General features: G+C 39.4%; 1 protein-coding gene across 1 annotated transcript; it reads left to right on the top strand.

Annotated features, from left to right (window-relative positions):
- Positions 1-415: 415 nt before the first annotated feature.
- Positions 416-9798, top strand: LOC311100738 (annexin A11-like). Its single transcript, XM_084141699.1, has 13 exons — positions 416-499; positions 978-1202; positions 1406-1493; positions 1794-1888; positions 2220-2333; positions 2850-2940; positions 5156-5235; positions 5997-6053; positions 6655-6748; positions 7300-7395; positions 7972-8030; positions 8324-8446; positions 8656-9798. Exons 1-13 carry the CDS (start codon positions 497-499, stop codon positions 8713-8715), a joined length of 1185 nt encoding a protein of 394 aa, XP_083997825.1. The 5' UTR covers positions 416-496; the 3' UTR covers positions 8716-9798.
- Positions 9799-10955: the final 1157 nt, after the last annotated feature.

Raw genomic sequence — 10955 nt, 5'->3', positions numbered from 1 at the left:
TGGCAAACTGAGCGACTTGAGCATAACACGTCAAACCCGTTATCCATAGATAGACAGGCTATAAATGTTTGAACAACTTCAAAACAAATGTTTACGCTTGCATTCAATTGGCACTCCCTGTTGCACACAATACGTTTCCATTCCCCCTGTCACAAGGGGATTTATGGCTGATTTAAGTTACGTTCAACTCTGTTATTTATTTGACACTTAATAGGCACTTATTATAGTATTTTTGTTTATTTCTTTAATCTCTTGAGATGGGAAAAAACTTTTTTTAAATTAAATTGAACATGTGCTTTTTCTAAGAGAATGTTAAAATTAGGTGAAATCTTAGTAGATTTTTTTTTACCAAGTTACTTTTCTCAAAAGGCACCGAACTGATGGAACGAGCCATATTTGAAGTGATCCTGTGTTTTCTGTATTAAAATCTACTAAAAGACGCACCACTCATCGTGTTTGTTCTCTAGGTGGTTGGGGTGGATCCCCTGCTGGTGGAATGGTAAATATAACTTCCTATTTTATACCAAGTAACATGATGACTACCAACATATTGACAGCCTCTAAATCCGCTGGCTCTATTTACCACCTCATCTATACTCCCTGTAACGTGTGCGGAGTCTGTTACCAAGTCATTATGTTACATCTTTTTTTAAATGTATGATAATATTTCAGTTTTCAGTTTTTTCCCCACACCAGATACAAACATACACATACTAAAAACAACTTACAGACGCAGACAAACAACAACTACATCTGCCCAGACCCGCATGCTCACGCCTCTATCCCTAGTGCCTGCATTACTGTTTGCCACATGGTCTTACATTATACCAACCTGTTTCCCTCGACACAAATGGCACCCTATTCCCATAGGTCTCTGGTCAAAAGTAGTGCACTATGTAGGGAATAGGGTGTCATTTGGGCACATAACCAGAGTCAGTAATGTGATGCCAGCTAATCAGCTCCTCTTCTCCCTCCAGGCAGGCGGAGGTATGCCCCAGGGATACCCTGGCGGTCCTGCTCCAGGTCAACCCCAGGGATACCCTGGCGGTCCTGCTCCAGGTCAACCCCAGGGGTACCCAGGCGGTCCTGCCCCAGGACAGCAGCCCATGCCTGGCTACCCTGGTGGTGCCCCGGCCCTCAACCCCTCCATGCCAGGATACGGAGGTGGTGCTCCGGCTACTCCCTGTTCACCTGCCATCAACGTGAGAGTCTCTAAATGTTGTTGTCTTTAACATGAAATCATCAACCCTGTTACTCTGTATTACATTTATTTACATTATGCTTTTCCCTAACATGCTTTACAAAATGTTTCCTTGTTTCAGTACTTGCTTGCTTCGGTTTCAGTATTTCCATGCTTCAGTTTCAGTATTTGCTTGATCCAGTATTTTCTTGTATTTGTCATTAGAGAGGCTATAGGGGTGTGATTAAGGACCACCCAGGTGCTGACCCTCTGAGGGATGTGGAAGTCCTCCGCAAGGCCATGAAGGGCTTTGGTCAGTAGTTCATCATTCTAGACATTCACTTATATCACGGATAGATGTATGTAGGAGTTAATGAGATTCAGTACAGATCTAATAACACATTATTTAGAGAGATACACATTACTTAACTGAAGTACCTTCTGGTTATTTTTATTCAATTCTGTAAATCTTCTATAAATATCAACTTTCTATGGCTAGATTTGCATGTGTAGAATATTCTACAATTAACAACGCATTATTTAGTGACACACATTCAATTTACTATCAGTTAAAAAGTGGTAATAATCATATTTAACAGATTATTTTCAACAGGCACGGATGAGGCAGCTATAATTGAGCTTCTTGGGAGTCGCACAAACAAGCAGAGGGTTCCCATGGTTGCAGCCTATAAAACCACCTATGGGAAGGTGAGGTTTACACTACAGTAATGACGTTGTGTTGTTCCTTCTATTGTTGGAGTTCAATGAACACCATATTAAGATTAAAGATTTTAGATCACTTTATTTGTCCAATTGGACATAAGGTACAACGGAAATTGGATTTCTGCTTTATCCCAACCCCTCCGAAAGACATACATATTTATATATATATATACAGGTTAGAGCAGTGGACTGCCACACTGGGCGCGGTGGAGCGGTTGATATGGAAGTGCCTTGCTCCAATGCTCTGGTCTAGTAGTGCACTATAAAGGGCATACTGTATCTAGAGTGACCTCTTACACAATCTTCTATTTCACAGGATTTATTCCACGATCTGAAGTCCGAGCTGACTGGGAACTTTGAGAAGCTGGCTATTGCCATGTTGCAGACGCCAACCAAGTTTGATGCATCTCAACTCAAAGAAGCCATATCGGTTAGTGGGGCTTTTAGTCACTCTTCTCTACACCGGGGTCATGTTCATTCGAGAAAAACGTAGCATAACATTTTTTAATTGGAAAACAGCTGAAACAAGTTATTGGAGTTAATATATTATTGGACAAGTTCTGATTGTGCCTCCCCACTTCAGTCCGTTTTGGAGCGTTTTCTTCCTACTGAACACTGCCCAGATTATTTCACTCTTTATATTGGGCGTCTTTTCCAGTGTCTTTAGTGAGTCATCTCAGTAAGGAACAGAAAGAAAAGCTCCATTTAAAGACCGTAGATGTCAGGCATGTTGGGGCGGGAATTGTACATCGCTCATACATTGTCCAAAATTAATTTAGCTTTCTGAAGGCACTTTATAAAGAAAATTTCGCTTTTGATTGTAGACAATCAATCTTTTTTGTCTTCAGGATGATTCTCAGTCATTTGATTAGTAAATTGTTTTACTAGTACCCTACATGTTGCCTTTATTCCATCCACTGTACAACCCGTTTTGTTCTCTGGACAGGGTGCAGGTACCGATGAAGCATGTCTGATTGAGATCCTGTCATCTCGCTCCAACGCAGAAATCAGAGAAATCAATCAAATGTACAAAAACGGTAAGTGTCTGCCCGTCTCCGAAGCACAGCATTTCAGCCATATTCTGAAACACACAGCATTTCAATTCACACTCTGAAACAAAGCATTTCAGTTTAAGTCATACAACTAAATGTGTCTTAGCTATGTTGATACATTTTGGACTGTTTGTGTGTTGGGGATGCACCAAGACACATTTACTTGTATGATGAACTGAAATGCTTTGTGTTTCAGAATATGGCTGAAATGCTGTGTTTGAGAGTAGGGCTGAAATGCAGTTTGTTTCAGAATAAGAGTGAAATGTTGTTTCATTCAGAGAATCAATGAAATGCTGTGTGTTTCAGAGTAGGGCTGAAATGCAGTTTGTTTCAGAATAAGAGTGAAATGTTGTTTCATTCAGAGTATCAATGAAATGCTGTGTGTTTGAGAGTAGGGCTGAAATGCGGTTTGTTTCAGAATAAGAGTGAAATGTTGTTTCATTCAGAGTATCAATGAAATGCTGTGTGTTTCAGAGTAGGGCTGAAATTTCGGTTTGTTTCAGAATAAGAGTGAAATGTTGTTTCATTCAGAGTATCAATGAAATGCTGCGTGTTTCAGAGTAGGGCTGAAATGCAGTTTGTTTCAGAATAAGAGTGAAATGTTGTTTCATTCAGAGTATCAATGAAATGCTGTGTGTTTCAGAGTAGGGCTGAAATGCGGTTTGTTTCAGAATAAGAGTGAAATGTTGTTTCATTCAGAGTATCAATGAAATGCTGTGTTTCAGAGTAGGGCTGAAATGCAGTTTGTTTCAGAATAAGAGTGAAATGTTGTTTCATTCAGAGTATCAATGAAATGCTGTGTGTTTCAGAGAATCAATTACATATTTTTTTATTTTTTATTTTTTAAATCTTTATTTTAACAGGGAAAAACTGACTGAGACCTGGATCTCTTTTACGGCTGTGCCCTGTGTAAACATGTTGACATGTACAGTTTTAGACATACAGACAAGAACATTTCAAACATACAAAACAAAAAACACAATTCAACAGAAACAATCACAGACAACATCATATTGATCCTCCATAACATTTTAAAATGGGCAAGGGACACCAGAGTGTCTAACTTAAGTTGGATCTGCAGTTTGTTCCATAAATAAGGTGCAAAGGAACTGAAGGCAGTCCTACCCAACTCTGGGGAGACCACAGGAGTCTCTAATGTAATCCACATCTGTGATCTGGTTTTAAAATTAGTATATCTAGTGGAAATTAATGATGATATATATATGGAGGTAGTTTTAAAAGAAGTGCTTTATAAATAAACAAGAGAGCATGTTGGTCTCGCCTCACAGATAGAGAGGCCCAACCCACATGTTGATATAGGAAACAGTGATGAGTTTTGTAACTATCACCCGTGATAAACCTGAGTGCACAATGGTAAATAGCATCCAGTGGTTTCAATGTGTTTGCCGATGCATGCATATAGATAATATCACCATAATCTAAAACGGACATAAAAGTAGCCTGCACAATTTGTTTTCTATTTACGGAGGACAGACAAGCCCTGTTTCTGTAAAGGAACCCTATCTTGAATTTGAGTTTTTTTCCCAATTCAGTAACATGTTTTTTAAAAGAAAGCCTATCATCTAACCACACCCCTAAGTATTTATATGCAGAGACCTGTTTGATTTGAGTACCATCCAAGCTAGTGATTACAAAAGTGTTTCTAATTGAGAGTTTAGACCTAGAAAAAAACATGACATTTGTTTTCTTAGCGTTTAAAACAAGTTTAAGCTGTAAAAGAGACCCCTGTAGTATCCAACTGCATTAAAGCTTGGTCCGCTGTTGGAGCAATAGAGGACATCACTGTGTCATCTGCATATAAATGGAATTTACAATATCTGACATCATCACCAATGTTGTTTATATAAAGTGAGAACAATAGTGGGCCAATTATTGAACCCTGAGGGACCCCTTTAAGGAACTGTAAGGGGTCAGACTTGACCCCGTCGACCATGACGGCCTGAGTTCTATCTTTAAGATAGTCATAAAACCATCGACAGGCATCAGTGCCCAGTCCTATAGATGACAGCTTACTCAAAAGGATAGCATGGTCTACAGTGTCAAAAGCTTTTGACAAATCTACAAACAACGCAGCACAGTGCTTTCTATCATCTGAGGCATTTGCAATATCATTTACAACAAGCATAGTGGCTGAGATGCTGTGTGTTTCAGAGTATCAATGAAATGCTGTGTGTTTCAGAGTATGGTAAGAAATTGGAGGATTCCATCATTAACGACACCTCAGGACATTTCCGTAGACTCCTCGTCTCACTCTGTCAGGTAACTGTTTGTTGATATGTTATTAATGGGTTTTTTAATATGTTGATTGATATGTTATTAATCGTTATCATTGAGTGACGGCTTTGAAAGTGAAGGCCAAAGCTGATTTTAATTATGGCAACCTCCCCAGTACTCAACATAATTGGTGCTCCTATGGGCTCTGGTCAAAAGTAGTGCACTATGTAGGGAATAGGGTGCTGTTTGGGACGTAGCCTCAGAAAGGAAGTGGCTAGAGTAGATGTTTATCTTGAGAGGTGCGATATTTGGTTTCCTGAGTCTTTTTAATCTTAGCATTTCAGAATTGTTAACAAAACTTAAGGATAATAATATTTGTAGCCATCATATAGCCAATGGAAAGTGCAAGAGCACCAATTATGTTGAGTACTGGGAGGTTGCCATAATTTAAATCAGCTTTGGCCTTCAAAGTCACACTGTATGGGGAATAGGGTGCCCATTTGAGACATACACTCTTGAGTCAGGAAGTAAGAACTACTATAAAGATACCCTTGAAGTTTTATGGAAGCAATTACAGCAATTGGGGAGGAGAAGTTTACAGTTTCCATGCCTCAAATTCCTTCCAAGATACCAGTATTCCGCTGTTAATAATTTGTAAGGGTTTTCCAGATTTTTGCCCCATGGAATAATATAATCAGCATCCCAAGGCTCTGGTCAAAAGTAGTGTACTATGTAGAGAGTAGAGCGCTATTTGAGACTCGTCCATTCCTTTTGTAGTAAACAATTTCTTCGCTTCCTGTTTGAAGGGAAATCGAGACGAGAGGGAACAAGTGGACATCAACATGGCCAAACAGGATGCTCAGGTGAACACTGTTTCTTGTTCTGCTAATATAATACTTTTTTTTACTGTTTTAAAGATCTATTTGATGCCACAATAGTGCTGATATACCCCGTAGGCTAACAGGAAAGTGGACATTATCTACGGCTGTCAGTTATTTATTAAAAAAATTCAAATTGGAAAATATTGGCAGAGATATGCTTCTATAATCATAGACAAGCAGTTCAGGACTTATACTGATTATGTTATGTTAGAAACGGATCATGTTATGTTATGTTAGAAACGGATCATGTTATGTTATGTTAGAAACTGATCATGTTATGTTATGTTAGAAACGGATCATGTTATGTTATGTTAGAAACGGATCATGTTATGTTATGTTAGAAACTGATCATGTTATGTTATGTTAGAAACTGATCATGTTATGTTAGAAACTGATCATGTTATGTTATGTTAGAAACTGATCATGTTATGTTAGAAACTGATCATGTTATGTTATGTTAGAAACTGATCATGTTATGTTATGTTAGAAACTGATCATGTTATGTTAGAAACGGATCATGTTATGTTAGAAACTGATCATGTTATTTTATGTTAGAAACTGATCATGTTATGTTGTGTGTTAGAAACTGTATGCTGCCGGGGAGAACAAAGTGGGGACGGATGAGTCCCAGTTCAACGCTATACTGTGTTCCAGGAGTAAACCCCACCTGAGAGCAGGTAGGTAATCATACTGTGTTCCAGGAGTAAACCCCACCTGAGAGCAGGTAGGTAATCATACTGTGTTCCAGGAGCAAACCCCACCTGAGAGCAGGTAGGTAATCATACTGTGTTCCAGGAGTAAACCCCACCTGAGAGCAGGTAGGTAATCATACTGTGTTCCAGGAGCAAACCCCACCTGAGAGCAGGTAGGTAATCATACTGTGTTCCAGGAGCAAACCCCACCTGAAAGCAGGTAGGTAATCATACTGTGTTTATATTACCAAGTTCTGTTTCTCTCGAAGGGTTGTAGTTCCTCATACTAGACGTATACTAGTATACTGTTATGACTGAACAGTATATGTCTATATTATCTCAATACTATTTCTACACCCCTGCCCATGGCTAATTAGTATATTCTAACCGTATTACGTGTTTATAACAACCCTGCCTATGGTTATAACAACCTTACCACATGGTTATAACAACCTTGCCTATGGTTTTGTTAGCTTGTTATAACAACCTTATGACATGGTTATAACAACCTTGCCTATGGTTCTTGTTTCTGCTAGTGTTCAATGAGTACCAGCAGATGAGTGGCAGAGACATCGTGAAGAGCATCTGCAGAGAGATGTCTGGAAACGTGGAGGATGGCATGGTGGCTGTTGGTAAGTTCAGTAATAACCATCTGGTCACTGCAAGGAGAGAACGGTGTCAGTAATAACCATCTGGTCACTGCAAGGAGAGAACGGTGTCAGTAATAACCATCTGGTCACTGCAAGGAGAGAACGGTGTCAGTAATAACCATCTGGTCACTGCAAGGAGAGAACGGTGTCAGTAATAACCATCTGGTGACTGCAAGGAGAGAACGGTGTCAGTAATAACCATCTGGTGACTGCAAGGAGAGAACGGTGTCAGTAATAACCATCTGGTCACTGCAAGGAGAGAACAGTGTGTGACTTAATTCTCCAAGTTCAGTGACTATCACCTTTTGGGATCTGAAATCCCATAGCTGTTGAATGTTTAGAATCAGGTGATTCAGGATCACCCTGATTTTTTAAATTGGTTTGATATGACCGTGGGTGAGTCCCAAATGGCACCCCATTTCTTATCTAGAGCACTAGTTTTGACCAGGGCCCATAGGGCTCTATACAGGGAATGGGGTGGCATTTGGGACTGAGCCGGTATAAAGGTTAGTCATGTCTCTACTCTATGAACTAAAGCCTTGTCTTGTTGTGTTCCAGTGAAAAGCATCAGGAACACTCCTGAATACTTTGCGGAGAGGCTGCACAAGGCCATGGCGGTAAGAAAGAACAACTGTCTCTCACATCTGACTCTGCTCTGGCTCCACTGTGACCCCCGCGCACTCTGACCCCGCGCACTCTGACTCCGCCGATGGAAATGTTCTTTAACCATGTTTAAGTGTAGCCCTGAGACAAGGCCTGTAGTCTCGATCACTATAGTGTCTTAGACATATTGTATTTTCACACACACACACACACATTTAGACACCATAGTGACGGCGACCACAAGCCCATGTTTCAGGCCTAGCACTTACCAGATGACTAACCAGTCTGTGCTATGTGTTGTCCCTAGGGGGCTGGGACCAAGGACAGGACTCTGATTCGGGTCATGGTGACTCGCTCTGAGGTGGACATGCTGGACATCAGACAGGTGTACCAGAAGAACTACGGGAAATCACTGTACACCGCCATCTCTGTATGTACCTTACACAAAATAATCACTACAATTATATTGTTGGAATCAATCCACTGATTTTATGCTATGGAGAAAGATTGCTGCCAAAATGATGTAAATTTAATTAATAATACATTATGTTAATTTCTTGGTTTATCTGATGGAAAAATGATGCTGTTTTAACATGCTGTGACTTGTATGTGGGTTTTTATTTTTATTTCATCTGATAGGGTGATACCTCTGGGGACTATACGAAGCTACTGCTGAAACTGTGTGGTGGAAGTGATTAGAGGTATATGAAGACATCATCTATATACAGCAGGACAGTGAAGTCATAGAATTAGAATGAGAATCATAGAATCAGAGGTGCTATGGTTACCTCATTCTGATTCTATGATTGTAGTAGTCCATAAGAATGTACCAGACAGGATCCTATATCAACCTGTGATGCATGTAGTTATTTTTGCCAAATTTGTGTCTCACACCATAATGTGCTGGGTGATATATGCAGGATAATTACTTTATTTGCTGCATATGCAATCAGTTATTGTTATTATGTAGTCTTGATTCATTTTCAGGAGTTATTTTTTTAATTGTGATATGTGTAATCATATTTCATGTTATCAGGATAATATAATTTAAAAAAAAATATATAGTACTTTAATTTACAAATTATTATATTAGCTTAGTGCCAAATACTAAATGTATATGAATATTTCTGGATTTGTGTCAACACGTGCAAATATTTTAGGAGATATAGATACTTAAGGTATTTAAAATTGAGTATCTTAGAGCTTTATTGCTGACTGCTATATTCTATGCAAATTACCACCGTGTTTCATTTAAAATGAAAGCCAATGATAATGAAATATCACCACACAAAGCTGGTATTTTTTTTTCTCTTATTGACACCTTTTAATAATTTTGGTTATTATCCATTGCTTGTTTCCCAGATTTAAACACAATGTTGCCTTTTTATGCTGCGTACCCAAAGCCGCCATGGCATGCAACTCTTTCAATGTTTTTTTGTTTTTGTTGCCAAAACTGAAATATTTCATTATTTGTTGTCAATATTGTTGAAGGATTTATTCATCACATAGTTATATACAGTACACAAACTGTATACAATAATTTGATGCCAGTAGAGGGCAGTTTGAACACGCACGTGAAATTGGCAACGGGTCCACTGAGGCATTGTAACTGCAATATAATATAACTATATACCAGTACCACGTTTGTAACTTGTCACAATGGCCCAAAAGTGCTGCCTTCGTAACTGTTAGTTAGTACATGAGAATCATTTCATTGTTGTAATGTTCACCCACAGGCTTATGATGGTGTCATTCGTGTCAATTAAAAATATTTTGACTGGCTATGATTTATTGTTTCAATAATGAGATTTTTGTGCTTCCTAACATTGATTGTCATAGCCTGAGTGCTAGTCTTTTTGTGCTTTCAAGCCAAGTCCCTGTCTCTTATTGGCTTGACAGTGACAGCATTGGAGATGGCACGAGCACAAACCGATTTGGCACCAGGTTCATTATTAGGGTGAGGCACATGGGCTACTAACAGCTTACTAACCAACATACACTTACAGTTGAAATCGGAAGTTTACATACAGTTAGGTTGGAGTCATTAAAACTCGTTTTTCAACCACTCCACAAATTTCTTGTTAACTAACTATAGTTTTGACATGTCGGTTAGGACATCTACTTTGTGCATGACTCAAGTAATTTTTCCAACAATTGTTTACAGACAGATTATTTCACTTATAATTCACTGTATCACAATTCCAGTGGGTCAGAAGTTTACATACACTAAGTTGACTGTGCCTTTAAACAGCTTGGAAAATTCCAGAAAATGATGTCATGGCTTTAGAAACTTCAGATAGGCTAATTGACATAATTTGAGTCAATTGGAGGTGTACCTGTGGATGTATTTCAAGGCCTACCTTCAAACTCGGTGCCTCTTTGCTTGACATCATGGGAAAATCAAAAGAAATCAGCCAGTCTGGTTCATCCTTGGGAGCAATTTCCAAACGCCTGAAGGTACCACGTTCATTACATTTTACAGACGCTCTTATCCAGAGCGACATACACTTAGTGAGTGCATACATATTTCATACTGGCCCCCTGTGGGAATCGAACCCACAACCCTGGCGTTGCAAGCACCATGCTCTACCAATTGAGCTACAGGAGGACCCATCTGTACAAACAATAGTACGCAAGTATAAACACCATGGGACCACGCAGCCGTCATACCGCTCAGGAAGGAGACGCGTTCTGTCTCCTAGAGATGAACGTACTTTGGTGCGAAAAGTTCAAATCAATCCCAGAACAACAGCAAAGGACCTTGTGAAGATGTGGTCCTCTGTAGCTCAGCTGGTAGAGCACGGCGCTTGTAACGCCAAGGTAGTGGGTTCGATCCCCGGGACCACCCATACACAAAGAAATTTATGCACGCATGACTGTAAGTCGCTTTGGATAAAAGCGTCTGCTAAATGGCATATTATTATTATATTATAAGATGC

The sequence above is a fragment of the Coregonus lavaretus genome (genome assembly GCF_964263955.1).
Source record: "Coregonus lavaretus genome assembly, chromosome: 25".
NCBI classification, from domain to species: domain Eukaryota; kingdom Metazoa; phylum Chordata; class Actinopteri; order Salmoniformes; family Salmonidae; genus Coregonus; species Coregonus lavaretus.
Note: the sequence above shows the minus strand (reverse complement) of the source record. Positions and strands in the feature narration are given on the sequence as shown.

Bases quoted from the DNA above. Each gene is read 5' to 3' on its own strand.
- LOC311100738 (XM_084141699.1), top strand. The intron at 1,494-1,793 runs GTCAGTAGTTCA...TATTTTCAACAG, and splicing joins CAAGGCCATGAAGGGCTTTG to GCACGGATGAGGCAGCTATA. The intron at 2,334-2,849 runs GTTAGTGGGGCT...TTCTCTGGACAG, and splicing joins AACTCAAAGAAGCCATATCG to GGTGCAGGTACCGATGAAGC.